Raw genomic sequence first — 20,460 nt, 5'->3', positions numbered from 1 at the left:
GAACTAAATTTTTTTTCCTTTTTATGAGTCAGGTTGAGCAATGTTTACTATATCTAAAAACTTGTGTTCAAGTCTATGAACTGACCTTTCATTCATTCTTTTTTATTGATTTCTGCAATGTGAGTGTTTTTATTAATAGTAGCTCCAGAATAAATTTAAGAATACTTTTGAGCAAGGCCATCTTTTATTGGTTTCTGAGCTTAAGTGAAATGCTCTCAGTATTTTCTGATAAATATGATAAAATATTTTGGTTGAAGTATTGTACCTTTTATTTAATCACTGGAATTAAAAATAAATGTTTAATTTTAGCAAATGTTTTTCTCTTTTGACATGATTTCATGACTCTGAAAATTAATGCATTTTTATATGAATAGATTTTATAATATCAAAGTATTCTCTTCTTCTATAATACAACTAACCTGGTTACAGTGTGTTATTGCCTTCTGTGCTACTGAGGCTTTTTTCTTTGTGTACTTGCATTTTTATTGGGCTTCCTAGGTGGCACTAGTGGTAAAGAACATGCCTGCCAAAGCAGGAGACACAAGAGATGTGGGTTTGATCCCTGGGTTGGGAAGATCCCCTGGAGGAGGGCATGGCAACCCACTCCAGTGTTCTTGCCTGGAGAATCCCATGAACAGAGGAGCCTGGTGGCTGGCGGGGTATACTTCATAGCATTACAGAGAGTCGGACACAACTGAAGCAATGTAGCACGTCTGCATGTATTTTTCTTATGCATTTTTATATTGATGTTTAAGAGTGGCACTGGCCTATAACTTCTGAGCTGTTTTTGCTAGCTTAGTAATAAAATTTATTCTGAAACATCCCTTCTTTCCCTATGTTCTCCAAGAGTTCAACCATCATCAATATTATCTATTTTTAATAATTGATAATAATTGGTGTTTTTTTTGGGAAGAAGATTGTACTCTTATCATTTTATTTCTTCTGTTAATTGTTCTTTAATCTCTTTTGTGGTAACATTTTTACAATCAGTCTTCCCTTAGAAGAACCATTCATTCTATCAGATTCTCTAATACATTTGTATATTGTTGAGTTATGCATTCTCTTACCTAAAATTTTTTTTCTTTGTTCTCCAGCATTATTTTTCTTGATAAATTAGCAAGTGATTTATCCATTTTATTGTTATCTTTAGCTTCAGAGAATGTTTTTGAATTTATTATTGCTGTCATTTAAGAGATTTTAAATATTAATTCAAAAATATTATTACTCTCTTCTCTTTATATTATTTTCTCATGTCTAAAATGTACAGTTAATTAATTTATTCAGTTTAGTTCAGTTCAGTTGCTCAGTCGTGTCCGACTCTTTGCGACCCAGTGGACTGCAGCACGCCAGGCCTCCCTGTCCAACACCAACCCCTGGAGCTTGTTCAAACTCATGTCCATTGAGTCGGTGATGCCATCCAACCATCTCATCCTCAGTCGTCCCCTTCTCTTCCTGCTTTCAATCTTCCCCAGCATCAGGGTCTTTTCCAATGAGTCAGTTCTTCACATCAGGTGACCAAAATATTGGAGTTTCAGCTTCAGCATCAGTCCTTCCAATGAATATGTAGGACTAATTTCCTTTAGGATGGACTGTTTGGATCTCTTTGCAGTCTAAGGGACTCTCAAGAGTCTTCTCCAACACCACGGCTCAAAAGCATCAATTCTTCAGTGCTCAGCCTTCTTTATAGTTCAACTCTCACATCCATACGTGACCACTGGGAAAACCATAGCTTTGACTAGACGGACCTTTGTTGGCAAAGGAGTGTCTCTGCTTTTTAATATGCTATCTAGTTTGGTCATAGCTTTTCTTCCAAGGAGCAAGCGCCTTTTAATTTCATGGCTGCAGTCACCATCTGCAGCGATTTTTGGAACCCAAGAAAATAAAGTCTGTCACTGTTTTCATTGTTTCCCCATCTATTTGCCATGAAGTGATAGGAGTAGATGTCATGATCTTAGTTTTCTGAATGTTGAGCTTGAAACCAGCTTTTTCACTCTCTTCTTTCACTTTCATCAAAAGGCTCTTTAGTTCTTTGCTTTCTGCCATAAGGGTGGTGTCATTTGCATATCTGAGTTTCTTGATATTTCTCCTGGCAATCTTGATTCCAGCTTGTGCTTCATCCAGCCCAGCATTTCTCAGGATATACTCTGCATGTAAGTTAAATAAGCAGGGTGACAATATAGAGCCTTGTCATACTCCTTTCCTAATTTGGAACCAGTCTGCTGTTCCATGTCTGGTTCTAAATTTATTATTATTTCCTATTTATTAACACTAGTATTTATAGAGCTATGCAATTTTATATGAAAACTCCTTGTTTATAGATATTTTTGCAACAGTTTGAGAAATATTATCTTATGGATGTCTGGAAATGTTTTCATTTTATATTCAACCTAAGATTTGTTTTAAACGAGATTTTTCTGTGTTTAGTGGTAGAATTTTAGGTGTTTTACTTTAAAGTTTTATTATTAAATTCTAGACCTAGGGATAATCTTTCCAATTTTTATAATTTATTGTATTTCTGTAATTTTCATGGGCACATGAATAAGAAAAAAGATAGAAGGAAGAAAAGAAAGAAGAAAAAGGAAAAAAAAACAGAAAGAAAGATGTTTTCTTGCTTTTGAGTTACTATTAACTCAACTGACAAAAATCAGTTCTCCTAGGAAATCAGATTATGATGTGTCTAACACGGTGTTAATGGTCTCAAAAGACAGTAGGAGAAAGTATTTCTAATTGGACCTCCGATGTCCACGAGGCAACAGTGACTGAGTCTTCTAAATGACTGCGATATTTTCTCACCAGTGACATAATTTTCCTGTTGTATTCCTTCCCCCTCTTGAGCAATGTTTACTGAGATATCTAGTTGCTGATCTATCTCTGCTTTTTGAGAGTATCTAAATCTAGAGAGTACCTGATTCCATCTCACCCATACATGGATACATTCAGCAAAGCCCATACTCTAGAAAAAGCCCCTCTCTTCCTTTCTATAAAAAGCTTCCCTTATAGCTCAGTTGGTAAAGAATCTGCCTGCCATGCTGCAGACCTGGGTTTGATTCCTGGGATGGGAATATCTCCTGGAGAAGCAAGTGGCAACCCACTCCAGTATTCTTGCCTGGGAAATCCCACGTACAGAGAAAACTGGGGGGCTACAGTCCTTGGGGTCACATGAGTCAGACACGACTTAGTGACTAAACCACCCTCTCCCTTCTTACTGAGCTGTCCACAGCTTCTGTGCAGTGTGCACGGCAGAAGCAGAATTTTGACTTCTAAACTTTTTGTGTTCTTTTGCTGAGCTTTAATAATATAGAGTTTCTGAATACAAATTTTTTCTCATTACGTCAAATGGATCTTTTGTAACTTTATTTAAAATTTTTTCTTAATGTTCTATGTCATGGACTGGAAGAAATACACCTACTATGATTATGTGTTTTTTGTCCATGTATTTCCTCTTTTCTACTTTACAAATGTTAAAGTAATATTATTTAATACAGAGATTTTTTCATGAACTTTTGTGCATAGTTCAATTCTTCTATGCAAGGCATTTTCAGTCATTGCATTTAAGAATGTTTCTATAGGGAGATGTATCAGGATAATAAAGCCTGAGAGTTGTCTGTCTCTAGACAGTTTAGGGTAGTAAAGGTGAAGACCTCTTCCTCCTTCTCAGGATATGATTTGCTAATCAAATCAGGACATGATTTGATTTTCAATTCCAGATTGAATTTAGGGTTTCTCTCTGCAGAGGGTATTATGGGCAGGTCACCAGGAATCCTAAGTAGTTTCCTACTTTTGGGATTCATCTCCTGTAATGCACTCTGCTGCATGCGCTAGTGCTATCTGAATTTTCTTGGTATTGTTCAGGTTGTGATTTGCTCCCAGTAAGTGTTTCCTGCCTCAGTCCATAATTTGGAATATCTGGAAATGTTGAGAAAGGCAGTGAACTCCCATCCTGTCTGTGAATCATCTAATTTACAACTTCCTATGGTTTAACTGATTAATGAGATTGAGAGATGAAATATAACATGGGATCTCAGGCTTTTTGTTAACATGCTTGTCCACAGGATGGGTGTGTGGTTGATTCTGCTTTTTCCTGAGTGGATAGAACATGGTGTTCAAGCCCAGGTATGACTTATTGTGTTAAACCTGGATTCTTTCGCCTCTCTCCACTCTTAGAGATAGTGGGAAATAAGGCTTCATTTCTGGGTAAATGAGTTTGATCTGTGGCACCAAATTCTGCACTGGATTTGTACGCTTGCAAGAGGGTACAGCCGGGGATTCGCTTATATTTAAAACAAAAATTTAGTAAGAATAAATGGATATGATCCATAGTTGCTGGATTCCTACGTTACTTTCCTAGTTGGTTAGAGGCCATGTGTAGAAATGAGGAATACTGATCCATAATGTCTGAATATGTATGAACAATTGAATGTCGTTCAATTGTCCTTTTCTCCCCCTCTTTCTTTTGGGCACATTTTCTCCAAAGAGATAGAGAACATCTTTAAATTATTCATTGCAATACTGAACCAGCTTAGTTACAGAAAATAGCAAGAGTAACTACCTCTTAAGAGAAACCAGCAAAAATTTTTGCACTGGTGTCTTTATCCTACTGTTGCTAGAGGTAATTTACAACATTGTCTAACATATTTCTTTATTGCTCTTTTCTATTTTAACAGCAAGGTATTTGAAAAAAGGGCTCCTCAGAATGTACAAAAGCAATATCAAAGATCCTTTTAGACGCCTTCTCTCTACGTCGCAACCCCATAGACTGTAGCCCGCCAGGCAGAATTCTCCGTCCATGGGGTTTCCTAGACAAGAATATTGGCGTGGGTTGTCATTTCCTTCTCCAAGGGATTTTCACGACTAGGGGTAGAATCCATGTCTCAGGCAGGTTCTTTACTGTTGATCCACTGGGGAAACCCTCTGAGAAATATGAATTAGAAGGTGATTTGATCATTTCAGGTCATAAAGTTGATCATCTTTCAAAAGCTACTGATACAATCAAGGAAATATATTTTGTATAATTTTTTGTTTGTAACTCACAGATATCTTCTACATCTTCTGCTGTTGAGAAATAAGAGAGAACTGTCGGTTGCTTGTTGAACAATGTTGAGTTAGAAATTGATGTTCAGTCTAGAAACACTTCTTTCCAACTCCTTTCAGGGCTTCTCTCACATCGTGGTTTCGCAGACTATAGATGAGGGGATTTAACATGGGGATCATAATGCCATAAAACACAGAAGCCATTTTTTCTTGCTCTTGAGATTCTATGGTGCGATGGTGCAGATACATGTAAGAGAGTGTCCCATAGAAAATGGTGACAGCTGTCAGGTGGGAGGCGCACGTCGAGAAGGCTTTCTTCCTCCCTGCAGCAGAAGAGATCTTCAGGATGGAGATCAGGATAAACATGTAGGAAAAGATGACAACTGACACGGTGAATGTCAAGTTAAACCCCACAAAGGCTGTTAGGAGCATGATGTTCAAGTAAATACTAGAGCAAGAGAGGGCCAGAATTGGGGGCGCATCACAGAAAAAGTGATTAATTTTATTGGATTTGCAAAAGTTCAATGAGAAAGTAAAACTTGTGTTTACAGAAGCATTTAGGAAACCCATGAAGTATGAACCAGTTAAGAGTTGACTGCAGACTCTCTGGGACATGACAGTTCCATAGCGAAGTGGGTTACAGATGGCCACATAACGGTCCACTGCCATAGCAGCCAGGATGTAGCAATCACCTGTTGCAAAAGCCCCATAGACTAGTAATTGCACCATGCATCCTATGAATGAGATGGATTGTCCTGTGTCTACAAAGTTTTGGAGCATTTTTGGAGTGATAGCAGAGGTGTAGCAGAGATCAACAAAAGCCAAGTTTTGGAGGAAAAAGTACATGGGGGTGTGAAGGGAAGAGTCAATCTTGATGAGGAGGATCATGCCAATGTTACCCACCAGGGTGACCAGATAGATCACTAGAAATACTATGAAGAGGACACGCCAATACTTGTGTTGACCAGCGAATCCCAGGAGAATGAATTCAGTCGCTGTAGTTCCATTGTTTTGTTCCATGGCCAACAAATTTAAATATCAGCTGAAAAGGTGCAAAGAGATCAGAGAAAGCTAGGAGGATTGTGATACTTTAACTAACGCTGTATTTAATTTCAGAGCTTCCCTGCTTGCTCAGACAGTAAAGAATCCACCTGCCAATGCAGGAGACCCTGGTTCAATTCCCTGGAGAAGGGAATGCCTACCCACTCCAGGATTCTTGCCTGGAGAATCCCATGAACAGAGGAGCCTGGTGGGCTAGAGTCCATGGAGTTGCTAAGTGTTGGACATGACTGAATGACTAAGCACACACATATTTAACTTCATAGTGAGGGGGATCAGAGAATATTCTCCATGATTTAATAGAATTAGATTTTAAAGGCTGAACCTCGACACCTAACTTAGACATTTCCATTGATAGTTTGGGGAAATTGCCAAGGACCAGTAGCTGTGTTCTCAATAGGCAAACTGACAGTACTTCATACATACATCAGTTCAGAAACACATAAGAACATTGTTTTATTTAACTAAGCTTTCTTTTACATTCCGTATATTTTAATCAGAAATACAAATTTGCCTAAATACTAATCATTATATTTGAAATTTGACATACCCGTGGGGTTCTATATTATCTTGTTCCCGTCTACCTCCATATTTTCATTTTTTTCTTTTTCTTCCTTGTAGATCTTCTCTGCCATGATGGCTTCATGGAATTGTAGAGCCGTTTGTGGAACTGTTTATCAAGGTATTTACAGTAAAGCATAATTTTCTTTATAAAATTTCCTATCTGTTGTGGCCCTGTGTTTGTAAAAGTCAATAACTAGGTCTTAGCATTGTTAAAATTCTGTAATAGTTTTAAATGCTCCATCCACTTTCAGTTCTGTTTCTACTGTCTCATTATACAGTAGAAACAGAGAGTCCAAGGACTAGCGCTGGTCCGTGGACCACACATTGAGTAGCACTGCTCCGTGGTGTCCATCCGTCCTAATTTACCCATGTGCTTCCCTAGTGATGGACAGCGGACTGCCTACAACTTGCCTCCACTATGGTTAACTCAGTGAGAAATTTTTCTAGGGTGTAATCCTAGGGACAAAATTTTTGTGTCTGAAGGCATGCACATATTTCATCTGACCAAGTTTTTCCAGATCATTTTACATAATGGATGCACCAGTGTACCCTCTTGCTAATTGTATACATGTGTTCCCACATCCTCACTTCTGAGTGAGCATTGATATTTTCCTAATTTTTTGGTGGAAAATAGGTGTAAAGTGATATCTTATCTTTCCCTTTTCCCCTTTAATAACAAGTAGATTTGATCATTATCTAATAGTCTTAGAATTTGGGGATTTTATTATTTTGTAAATTGCTTGTTAATTTCTTTTGTAAGTGTTTCTTCTGAATTGATTTCACATGTTCTTTATTTATCCAAGATTTAAATCTCCTCTCAGTTTACTTGGTAAATATTTTCTCACATTCTGTCATCTTTGATGTCCTTCACAGACCAGAGAACCTTACATTTAAAATAACTATCATTTTTTTTTTTTTTTGCCTTATGGTTTGCTCTTTTAAAAAATAATTGAAGGAAGTTGTTTTCTTTCCTAATTCATATCTCCAGTGGAGTAAAAAGCAATTATCATATTTTTCCATTTAAACTTGGTTGCTGGCATATGGTGATTGTTGCATCATGACATTTTATATCAGAAAAAAAAATTTAAATGCTATTTGTGCTTTCCAATATATTTAAAAAAATAAAGCAGACTAACAGGATAGAAAGCAACTGTAGTCACTGTGTGTGTGCATTTGTGTGTGTCTGTGTGTGGGTGAGTTGTATAAAATAATTAATTATTTTAATCATTATGTGATTTGACTTGACATTTAAAAATCTATGCACAAACACTAGACCCAGTTATGTTACAGGAGTTCTACCAAACTTTATAAAACTAATAATTCTAATTATATAATTTTTTCCTGTGAGTCTCAAAAAAAAAAATCGACTAGTCATTTCATAAGGCTAATATAACCTTGACACTCATTTAAGTAACTTTTGAGGAAAAAAAATTAGAAGCAGTTTCATTTATGAGTGTAGACACAAACAGCTTTAAAAATATACTTTCAATAACCAAATCCACTCATACACTGAACGGACAATTGCTAAAGCCTAAAGAAGGTTCCTGATCATTGAGGAAGTCTGTCTTATCTCTCTTTGCTGTTCTTTGGAAAGCTGCATTCACATGGGTATATCTTTCCTTTTCTCCTTTGCACTTGGTTTCTCTTCTTTTCACAGCTATTTGTAAGGCCTCCTCAGACAGCCATTTTGCCTTATTGCATTTATTTTTCTTGGGGATGGTCTTGCTCCCTGTCTCCTGTACAATGTCACGAACCTCTGTCCATAGTTCATCAGGCACTCTGTCTATCAGATCTAGACCCTTAACCTACTTGCCACTTCCACTGTGTAATCATAAGGGATTTGATTTAGGTCATATCTGAATGAGTTAGTGGTTTTCCTTATTTTCTTCAACTAAAGTCTGAATTTGGCAATAAGGAGTTCATGATCTGAGCCACAGTCAGCTTCTGGTCTTGTTTTTGCTGACTGTATAGAGCTTCTCCATCTTTGGCTGCAAAGAATATAATCAATTTGATTTCGGTGTTGACCATCTGGTGATATCCATGTGTAGAGTCCTCTCTTGTGTTGTTGGAAGAGGGTGTTTACTGTGACGAGTGCATTCTCTTGGCAAAACTCTGTTAGCCTTTGCCCTGCTTCATTCTGTACTCCAAGGCCAAACTTGCCTGTTACTCCAGGAGTTTCTTGACTTCTTACTTTTGCATTCCAGTCCCCTATAATGAAAAGGGTATCTTTTTTGGGTGTTAGTTCTAGAAGGTCTTGTAGGTCTTCATAGAACCTTTCAGCTTCAGTTTCTTCAGCATTATTGGCCGGGACATGGACTTGGATTACCGTGATATTGAATGGTTTGCCTTGGAAACGAATAGAGATCATTCTGTTGTTTATGAGGTTGCACCCAGTACTGCATTTCAGACTCTTTTGTTGACTATGATGGCTACTCCATTTCTTCTAAGAGATTCTTGCCCACAGTAGTAGATATAATGGTCATTTGAGTTAAATTCACCCTCTCCATTCCATTTTAGTTCACTGATTTCTAGAATGTCAACGTTCTTTCTTGCCGTCTCCTGTTTGATTACTTCCAATTTGCCTTGATTCATGGACCTAACATTCCATGTTCTTATGCAATATTACTCTTTACAGCATCAGACCTTGCTTCCATCACTAGTTACATCCACAACTGGGTGTTGTTTTTGCTTTGGCTCCATCTCTTCGTTCTTTCTGGAGTTATCTCTCCATTGATCTCCAGTAGCATATTGGGCACCTATTGACTGGGGGGTTTATCTTTCAGTGTCCTATCTTTTTGCCTTTTCATACTGTTCATGGGATTCTCAAGGCAATAATACTGAAGTGGTTTGCCATTCCTTTCTCCAGTGGACCACATTTTGTCAGACCTCTCCACCATGACCCATCTGTCTTGGGTGGCCCTACACGGCATGGCTCATAGTTTCATTGAGTTAGACAAGGCTGTGGTCCATGTGATTATAATGGTTAGTTTTCTGTGATTATGGCTTTCAGTCTGTCTGCCCTCTTATGGAGAAGGATAAGAGGCTTATGAAAGCTTCCTGATGGGATAGACTGACTGAGGGGGATACTGGGCTTTTTCTGATGTGCAGAACCATGCTCAGTAAATCTTTAATCCATTTTACACAAAGATGGGCTCAATAAAGGACAGAAATGGTATGGACCTAATAGAAGCAGAAGATATTAAGAAGAGGTGGCAAGAATACACAGAAGAACTGTACAAAAAAGATCTTCATGACCCAGATAATCATGATGATGTGCTCACTTACCTAGAGCCAGACATCCTGGAATGTGAAGTCAAGTGGGCCTTAGGAAGCATCACTATGAACAAAGCTAGTGGAGGTGATGGAATCCAGTTGAGCTATTTCAAATCCTCAAAGATGATGCTGTGAAAGTGCTATACTCAATATGCCAGCAAATTTGGAAAACTCAGCAGTGGCCACAGGACTGGAAAAGGTCAGTTTTCATTCCAATCCCAAAGAAAGACAATCCCAAAGAATGCTCAAACTACCACATAATTGCACTCATCTCACACACTAGTAAAATGATGCTTAAAATTCTCCAAGACAGGCTTCAGCAATACATGAACCATGAACTTCCAGATGTTCAAGCTGGTTTTAGAAAAGGCAGAGGAACCAGAGATCAAATTGCCAACATCTGTTGGATCATCGAAAAAGCAAGAGAGTTCCAGAAAAACATCTATTTCTGCTTTATTGACTATGCCAAAGCCTTTGACTGTGTGGGTCACAATAAACTGCAGAAAATTCTGAAGGAGATGGGAATACCAGACCACCTGACCTGCCTCTTGAGAAATCTGTATGCAGGTCAGGAAGCAACAGTTAGAACTGGACATGGAACAACAGACTGGCTCCAAATAGGAAAAGGAGTACGTCAAGGCTGTATATTGTCACCCTGCCTATTTAACTTATATGCAGAGTACATCATGAGAAACACTGGGCTGGATGAAGCACAAGCTGGAATCAAGATTGCCAGGAGAAATATCAATAACCTCAGATATGCAGATGACACCATCCTTATGGCAGAAAGTGAAGAAGAACTAAAGAGCCTCTTGATGAAAGTGAAAGAGGAGAGTGAAAAAGTTGGCTGAAAGCTCAATATTCAGAAAACAAAGATCATGGCATCTGGTCCCATCACTTCATGGCAAATAGATGGGGGAAATGGTGGAAACAGTGGCTGACTTTATTTTTTTGGGCTCCCAAATCACTGCAGATGGTGATTGCAGCCATGAAATAAAAAGATGCTTACTCCTTGGAAGGAAAATTATGACCGACCTAGACAGCACATTAAAAAGCAGAGACATTAGTTTGTCCACAAAGGTCTGTCTAGTCAGGGCTATGGTTTTTCCAGTGGTCCTGTGTGGATGTGAGAGTTGGACTACAAAGAAAGCTGAATGCTAAAGAATTAATGCTTTTGAACCGTGGTGTTGGAGAAGACTCTTGAGAGTCCCTTGGACTGCAAGGAGATCCAACCAGTCCCTCCTAAAGGAAATCAGTCCTAAATATTCATTGGAAGGACTGATGCTGAAGCTGAAACTCCGATACTTTGGCCACCTGATGCGAAGAGCTGACTCATTTGAAAAGACCCTGTTGCTGGGAATGAGTGAGGGTGGGAGGAGAAGGGGACAACAGAAGACGAGATGGTTGGATGGCATCACCGACTCAATGGACTTGAGTTTGAATAATCTCTGGGAGTTGGTGATTGACAGGAAGGCCTGGTGTGCTTCAGTCCATGGGGTCGCACAGAGTCGGACACGATTGAGTGACTGAACTGAACTGAACTGAAAGGAGGTTCCAGAGAACAGCTATTTTCTTCCTTTCCCAAGATTTGAACAAGTTGAGAAATAAAAGTTAGTGTACATATGGAGACTGTAATATCACCTCCTGACATGTGGGGGGAACTTTCAAGTTTCTTAGTCTAGTTAGTTGCTCCTAGTGAACACCGTAAGTTACCAGGCTTGTCCGCCCATCTTGGTGGTGGTGACTGGTCTTGCCCCTGGCATGTTCTGGGGAAGCACCTCTGAGATGCTGGGGGGCACTGGCCTCAGCAGACTAGCTGCTTCTGAGGTTGAGGGCAGAGCCAAGCATGCCAGGCTGTTCTCAGATTTACCAATCAGATACGTCACTCCATCTTTCTAGGAAGTGAGTTAATAAAATGATGTTAGGATGGCTGTGATTACACCATTTGAACTCCCACTGCAGGAGAGAAACATCAGAAGCAGGGGAAAACATTTTCTAATAGCAATCAAGTCCAAGTTGTATCAACATGAAATTTCCTTCATATTAATTTCAGTGAAGTGCTTGAGAGGATATTATGCCCACTTTCACAAACTTATAAAATATATATGAAAGAGAAAAGAACTCAAAAATAGCTAAGAGACTTTTAAAGGGAAAAAAGTGGGGAGTTGTCCTAGCAAATATCAGAAATTTCTATAAAATAATAACAATAAAGACAGGTGTTAGTAGTTGTACAAAGAGAACAATGGAATTGTGAAAAAGAGATCATAAACAGGCCTACAAGTCTCTGAAAGCTCAATGTATGAAAACAGTAGCATGTTCATCAATGAAAAATAAACTGAAATAAACTGTGAAAAATAAACTATGAAAAATAAAATACGCCAATAAACTGTGGTGTGTAAGTGCTTATACTTTGGAGGAGGAAATGGCAACCCACTCCAGTATTATTGCCTGGGAAATTCCATGGACAGAGGAGCCTGGTGTGGTACAATCCCTAGGGTTCAAAAGAATCAGACAACTTTTCAACTGAGCATGTAAATGCATATACATATGAAAAAATTATATTGTGTTTCTACTTTTAACTCTACCAATTCCAAATGGCATTAAATTATAAAGGTGTATGGGTATATAATTTTACCCTTATATTATAATTATAAAGGTGTAAGGGCAAATCATATTAGAATATCTACCACTTAGCTATGCAGTAAAGGTTTTTAATAAGACATAAGTGCACAAAACACTAAACATTAAAAAGCTTCCCTGGTGGCTCAGACGGTAAAGAAATTAAATGTATCAACATTATAAAAAATACTGGAAATTTGCTCAGTTAAATTTGTTTGCAACACATATCATTGGAAAAACAATTACTATCCAGTATATTTAAATAATTTTCATAAATTGTGCTAAGGAAAAAATTCACCAAAGATATAATCAGGATATTTACAGAAGGAAAAGCTTAGGCAATTGATATATGGACATAAAAGGATATAACTCCCTAGTAGTATAGTATATAAAGACTGCATTGAAATATAATTTTAGGCTAAAATGCAAATTAAATGTGAGAATGCAGACTCACATTCCAGGTGGGAATATAAATTAGAATAGTCATATTGGAGACAAGTTTGGAAATATTTATAAAATTAAATGTATGCCTCCCTTAGGTTCAGAATTTGTATTATAGATATGTACCTGGATAAATTATAGGTCATGTAAACAAGAATATACATACATACACATGTGAGTATATGCATGAATATGGGTACATATAAATGTAATTACACACAGGAAGATCCATAGCAGCGTCTTTGAGCATAGGGAAAAAAAACTATTAAATAAATCATCAAGAATTCAGTCTATTGGTGCTATAACATCTATGTAGATAAATTTCTGAAATGGAAAGCTGAGTAATAAAAAGTACGCTACAGTAGCTTAGGTGGCGGCTGCATGCATGGCTGTTTCCTTTTGTTAAATGTATTTTAATGTGCCTTAAATTTTGTGCAATGACAGAATTTCCTCACCAAAAAACCCCACATCCCCATACACCAATAGAGGGCTCCTTCCTCTGGAGTCAGTAATACCAGGCAGGGCTGTGGCTCCACAGATACGATGTGATAAGAAGGGGCCTTTAGTGGTGGGCTTCCCTGGTGGCTCAGAGGGTAAAGAATCCACCTGCAATGCGGGAGACCTGGCTTCAATCCCTGGGTGGGGAAGACCCCCCTGGAGGAGGGCATGGCAACCCACTCCAGTATTCTTGCCTGGAGAATCACCTTGGACAGAGGAGCCTGGTGGGCTACAGTCCATGGGGTCGCAAAGAGTTAGACATGACTGAGCAACTGACACACTTTAGTGGTGGGGAGTGTAGCAAACCACACCTGTGGTTGATGGGGACAATCTGGTTTTTTCAAACATCTTGAGAAATGAACAGAATGGGATAACTCTGTAGTGAAGGAACAAGAAACAATTGTCTTCTTTCAACATTTAGAGAGGGCTAAAGGTTAATAAGTGTAAGTTACCTCCTCAGGTAAATTTACTGTAAAATAGATTTAATGCAACACTTTCAAGGAGGCTTCCATCCAGTGGGTGACAGCCCTTATCAGAGGAAGCTAACAATCATCACAAGTAGACTTAACTAGACTCTTGATGAGATGATGACATTTGCTTTGTTAATGTAATCATTTTGAATTCAAATAACATTCATGACATGGTGATGTTTTTAAGAGCTGTGGAATGTTGGTATGAGGGTTACAACACACAGGCATACTTACGACATACAGACAGACATGAGCACTCACACCAAGTACCCGAGTATTTTGAACATGCTTAACCTGTATTGAAACCTGGTGCTTCTGAAGCTACATTCAGTGCTGTGCCTTAGGAAGGAAACAGGCCGACCCGGATTTGAGTTCTGGTTGCCCTGCCTCATACAGACAAAGCAGGCAGCTCCCCTTGGCCTCAGTTCCGCGCTCTAGAAAACTGGGGGGCACAGGATGACCTACAAGGTAGTCAAGTTCACTGACACACAGCACACAGTAGCAGTAGTTTGGAAATGGTAAAATGCATGGGTAATTCATGTTATGAATCAATACATCGTCCGAAAGGTAAGAGACTGGGAAGGTGCTTACATCACACTGTCCAGTGAACAGAGCAAGTTGCAGAATAATATGTAGAGCTGGACCTTTGTAAAATAAAATTTTCTTTCACTCCTTTCTTTTTCTTATTTTATTTATGCATGGAAAAGCACAGGAAGAATTCATGCCAAACTTCCAGTGATTATCCTTGAATGTGAGAGTAGACAGGGAATGTCTTTAAACTTATGAACTTCATCACCATTTCATTTTAAAGTGCGCTGTGTTTAGTCGCCCAGTCGTGTCTGACTCTGCGACCACACGGGCTGTAGCCCACCTGGCTCCTCTGTCCATGGAGATTCTCCAGGCAGGAATACTGGAGTGGGTTGCCATCCTCCCATGCCCTCCTCCCAACCCAGGGATTGAACCCAGGTCTCCTGCACTGCAGGCAGATTCTTTACCATCTGAGCCACTGGGGAAATTGCTTTAGAATAGATTTATATATTTGAGAAAGAAGAGTACAAGAAAGAAGTCTGCTTTGTAATGATGTGACTTAAAGTATAAAGTGACTTGTGTAAAGGTCCCAGAATAGGGCCAGGCTTTGAATGGGCACTAAAAACTGCTCATAATAACACATGCAAATAATCCACTAAATGCATATTATAATATTCACTCATTCACTTGTTTAACCTCAGGCAACACTCAACCAAGTTCAGTTCCCTCACTCCGTTTCCACCGTGTCACCAGGAGTGAAGCCTTTATTCCTGGTTTCAGGGTCAAACTTACGAGGACTTTGGCTCTGACCCTTTGCTCCACCATTTCCAGCACACCCTGGGATGACACACGGCTGATTTTGAAAAATGGGCTGAGTTCTGTGTTACTTACAGTTTCATCCAGATTCTCCTTCCACAACTGATCCCGGCTGATTGGCCACCAAGGTCTCTGTGCGCCTCCTTCTAACTGGGGAGTTTAAAGCTGGCGCCTAAGAGAGCAGTACTTGCTCCCTTGAGAATCTGAGCCTTCAGGGGCTGTAATGGATTCAGAATAAACAGTGCTCAGCTGAGAACATTTATGCTTTCTCTGGAGAAGATACATTTAATCATGTTACTGTCACTGTGGACTTTTGTGTGTGTGTTGTCTTGTTATAGAACAACTCCTTAAAAAATTTTTCCCATTATGAATCAGGTTAAACAATTTTTACTATGTCTAAAAAACTGCGTTCAGGTCTAGAAAACTGACTTTAATCATTTTTGTCACCATAATCAGCAAATTTGCAGCAAATTTTGCAGATTATGTCACCCTAATCAGCAAAAAGCATGGCTACATGAAAAAAGAAATCCAACGCTAATGTAAGTTTAAGGGCGTACACGTCTATCGTGATAAATAAGAGTTAGGTCAGTGGTTAAGAAACCACACACCAATGCGGGAGACACGGGTTCAATACATGGTTTGAGAAAATCTCCTGGGGAAGGGAATGACAACTGAGTCCAGTATTCCTGCCTGGAGAACCCCCATGAACAGAGGAGCCTGATGGGCTAGTCAGGGGGGTTGCAGAGTCCCACATGACTGAGCGACTAACGCTTTCAATTCACTTTCACTATTTAAATGTCTTATGTTACCACTTTGAGCATTTTTTTTTTTTTTTTAATTTGGAGAAAGCAATGACTCTTGACCCCTTCTTCCATTTTTTTCCCCTGAAAACCAGATATATTTAAAAAACTTAGCCCTGGATAATAGCATCCTTTCTTCCAATTACACTTTGCACCATTGAAATATTTCAGTTAACAATCGTGGAATAAGAGGTTTTGAGTAGTGTTTGGCTTTGAGGTTGCTAGGGTTAAACCTTTAATCAGTGAAAGAAGAAAGCTAGATTTAGTCAGTCTGTAGCTTCTTGATTAAGAGGTGGCTTCTAAAAGTTGATGAAATTAAGGAAATGAATTGTTCCCTAGTTTATCTAGAAAAGAATATAGCCCCACTGACACTTGATCTGGAGATTTCTTTTGAATTGCTCACTTCCAGGACTGTAATATATTTGTGTTGTTTTCAGTCCAGTCCAGTTGCTCAGTTGTGTCCAACTTTTTGTGACATGGGCTGCAGTACGCCAGGCTTCCCGGGGCTTACTCAGACTCATGTCCATTCAGTTGGTGATGCCATCCAGCCATTTTATCCTCTGTTGTCCCATTCTCCTGCCTTCAATATTTCCCAGCATCTGCAGGGTCTTTTCCAATGAGTCACTTCTTCGGATCAGGTGGCCAAAGTATTGGAGTTTTAGCTTCAGCATCAGTCCTTCCAATGAATACTCAGGACTGATCTCCTTTAGGATGGACTGGTTGGATCTCCTTGCAGTCCATGGGACTCTCAAGAGTCTTCTCCAACGCCACAATTCAAAAGCATCAATTCCTCAGCGCTCAGCTTTCTTTATGGTCCAACTCTCACATCCATACATGACCACTGGCAAAACCATAGCTTTGACTTTGTGTTGTTTTAAGCCACTAAAATTATGGTAATTTGTTGTAGTAGTGACAGAAAACTAATATACCCCTAATGGTAATATTTTGCAAAACTGTAAAAAAAAAAATAACAACCAGATTATTGACATTGATGCATTCCACTGATTTTATCCAGATATCCCCAATCTGCCCTATACTCATTTGTGTGTATGAATTTGTAATAATTTCTAGAAAAAAATGTATGATCCACAGCGATCCTGTACCCACCATCACAGTCAAGGCACTGAGCAGCACAAACAAGAATCCCATGTGTTCCCTTTACAGCACGACCTAACCTCACCCCACCCCCTTCTTCACTCATTCCTAATCCTGGTACCCATTAATCTGTCCTCTATTACTACATCTCTGTCATTTCAAATATGTTATAGAACTGGAACTACACAGTGTACAACTCTGTGGTTTGGCTTTTTCACTCAGCATAATTCCCTGGAAACTAATCGAAGTTGTTGTGTGTACCAAACTTTCATTCACTTTTATTCTTGAGTGATTTCACTTTTCATGAGGGTGTCCCCTTGATGACTGAGCTTTAGTCTTTTGCTTCATGGACATGTGCTTAATCTTCATTCCATTTTGACATCTAGCTACCCTTCCAGGTGGTTCTCTCAGGCTCCCAGGCTGCTATGCTAGGTTGGGGATCAGTCCTGGTTCTATTCCTCCAATTGCTTTCGAAAGAAGGTGAGCAGGTTAATCATGGTATTATTTTCTTTCTTTCTTTTGAGCTATCTCAGTGCTCCTAAATCTCTTGCTAGAGACTATCTGATTCAATTATGGGTGTCCCATGATTCTATACTAGTAAATGTTTAAATGTAAATGTTTAAAATTGTATGAAAATGTATAAATGAGTGCACAAAATACTGATTTATTCAAGAGTAGGGTTTATATTTTTTGCTTCCCTTAGTCTAGTCTAGAACCACACAGCCTAAAGTAAAAAACTGAAAGTAGAACTGCCATATGACCCAGCAATCTCACTGCTGGGCATACACACAGAGGAAACCAGAATGGAAAGAGACACGTGTACCCCAATGTTCAACACAGCACTGTTTATAATAGCCAGGACATGGAAGCAACCTAGATGTCCATCAGCAGATGGATAAGAAAGCTGTGGTACATATACACAATGGAATATTACTCAGCCATTAAAAATAATGCATTTGAATCTGTTCCAATCAGGTGGATGAAACTAGAGCCTATTATACAGAGTGAAGTAAGCGAGAAAGAAAATCACCAATATAGTATACTAATGCATATATATGGAATTTAGAAAGATGGTAACAATAACCCTATATTTGAGACAGCAAAAGAGACACAGATGTGTAGAACAGTCTTTTGGACCCTGTGGGAGAAGGTGAGGGTGGGATGATTTGAGAGAATAGCATTGAAACATGTATATTATCATATGTGAAATAAACCGCCAGTCCAGGTTCAATACATGAGACAGGGTGCTCGGGACTGGTGCACTGGGATGACCCTGAGGGATGGAATGGGAAGGGAGGTGGGAGGGGGGTTCAGGATGGGGAACATATGTACACCCATGGCTGATTCATGCCAATGTATGGCAAAAACCGCTACAATATTGTAAAGTAATTAGCCTTCAATTAAAATAAATAAATTTATATTAAAAAAATAAAGCTCATATTTATGAAAATTACATGATTATGAAGCATCAGACCATTACTGGTCTGTGTAATGTCAGAAAGGAAGGCTGTTTCTTGGACAAGGGCTAATGACTGCTAACTCTTCGTATGTCAGAACTGATGTCAACTGTTTTCTTCTTCACATAAACCTCAGAGATTTTGCTGCTTTTGTTTATTTGTCATGGAGTTTATTTCATTTTGGGATTTCTTTCACCTCAGTATTGAAAGTAGAGCACTGTGTGACTGCATTTTGAGTGTTATTTCCTATTTGGCCACATAGACTTAATAATGTACACTAAATTTTTCTTTGCTTTATCATCTCCCTCCTATCAGTTTTATTGAGATATAATTGACGAAATTTGTATACATTTAAGGTATGTAATTTGCATTTTGATACAGGTTGTGACATGATCACAATAATTAAGCTCATTAATAGATCTATCACTCACATATTTCTTTTCTTTTTTTCTTTCATTCCTTCCTGTTTGTCCCTTCCTCCTTTACTCCCTCTGTTCCTTTTTTCCCTCTTTCCCTCCTTCCTTCCTGTGGTGACAACGCTTAAAATCTTTCAAGCAAATTTCAAGTATATGGTACTGTATTTTAACTATAGTCACAACTCTGTGCATTAATCTCCAACTTTCCCTCCAAGGTCTCAGGACATCCTTTGTCTGTGTTCCATGATTCTCAGTTACTGTCCCTGACCTTTGAAGAAACATTGGCCTGCCCTGCAGAGAAGGTTACTTCCTTGATAAACAAACTCTTTGCTGGGCAGAGTCTGGTTCTGCTCCACTGACTTCATGTTACCTTTACTCTTCTCTTAGAATTTAGGTAGGAAAGTGTATTTGAAAAGATATATATTCTTTTTTTGCCCAATAGTTCTTGTGTCATTTAACAGTAAGTACATTTTTCTTCCCTGGTAGCTCAGACGGTAAGCATCTGCCTACAATGCAGGAGACCTAGATTCGATCCCTGGGTCAGGAAGATCTCCTGGAGAAGGAAATGTCAACCCACTCCAGTACTCTCACCTGGAAAATTCCATGGACAGAGAAGCCTTGTAGGCTACAGTCCATGGAATCGCAAAAGAATTGGACACGACTGAGCGACTTCACTCACTCACTCACTCACTCACTCACTCACATTTTTCTGGCCAGTTCATTAGACTGGCTGTGAAACCTGCTCTTTTATCTAGCTAACATGGCGTTTTTAGAGTCATCTGAAGGTTTTTTGCCAACAGTCTGTCTTCCTGATTCAAAGCACTCTTGGCCTTTTCATTTTCTCATTTAAATAAATGAATGACCACTGTCATTTTAGATCCATCTACATTCCAGGTTTTCTATTGCTATGGAAGTAAGATATACAAAAAGACACTTGCTCTTTGGAAAGAAAGCTATGAGAAACCTAGATAGCATATTAAAAAGCAGAGATATCACTTTGCAGACAAAGTTCCATATGTTCAAAGCTATGGTTTTTCCAGTAGTCATGTATGGATGTGAGAGTTGGACTATAAAGAAGGCTGAGCGCCGAAGAATTGATGCTTTCAAACTGTCATGCTGGAGAGGAGTCTTGAGAGTCCCTTGGACTGCAAGGAGATCATATCAATCAATTCTGTATAAAATCAACCCTGAATATTGGAAGGACTGATGTTGAAACTGAAACTGAAGCTCCAATACTTTGGCCACCCGATAGGAGAAGCCAACTCATTGGAAGAGATCCTGATGCTGGGAACGACTGAGGGCAGGAGGAGATGGGAAAGGACAAGGAAGCATGGCGTGCTGCAGTCCATGTGGTGGCAAAGAGTCAGACACAGCTAAGGAATGGAAGAAAAAC

General features: G+C 39.0%; 1 protein-coding gene across 1 annotated transcript; it reads right to left on the bottom strand.

Annotated features, from left to right (window-relative positions):
- Nucleotides 1-5,121: 5,121 nt before the first annotated feature.
- On the bottom strand, nt 5,122-6,051 carry LOC122676681 (putative olfactory receptor 5AK3). The gene has a single exon (XM_043876286.1). It carries the CDS (start codon nt 6,049-6,051, stop codon nt 5,122-5,124), a length of 930 nt encoding a protein of 309 aa, XP_043732221.1.
- Between the last annotated feature and the right edge of the window lie 14,409 nt (nt 6,052-20,460).

This window comes from Cervus elaphus, chromosome 1 (genome assembly GCF_910594005.1).
Source record: "Cervus elaphus chromosome 1, mCerEla1.1, whole genome shotgun sequence".
In the NCBI taxonomy this organism is placed as follows: Eukaryota; Metazoa; Chordata; class Mammalia; order Artiodactyla; family Cervidae; genus Cervus; species Cervus elaphus.
The sequence above is the reverse complement of the archived record's forward strand: the minus strand, read 5'-3'. Positions and strand labels throughout refer to the sequence as shown.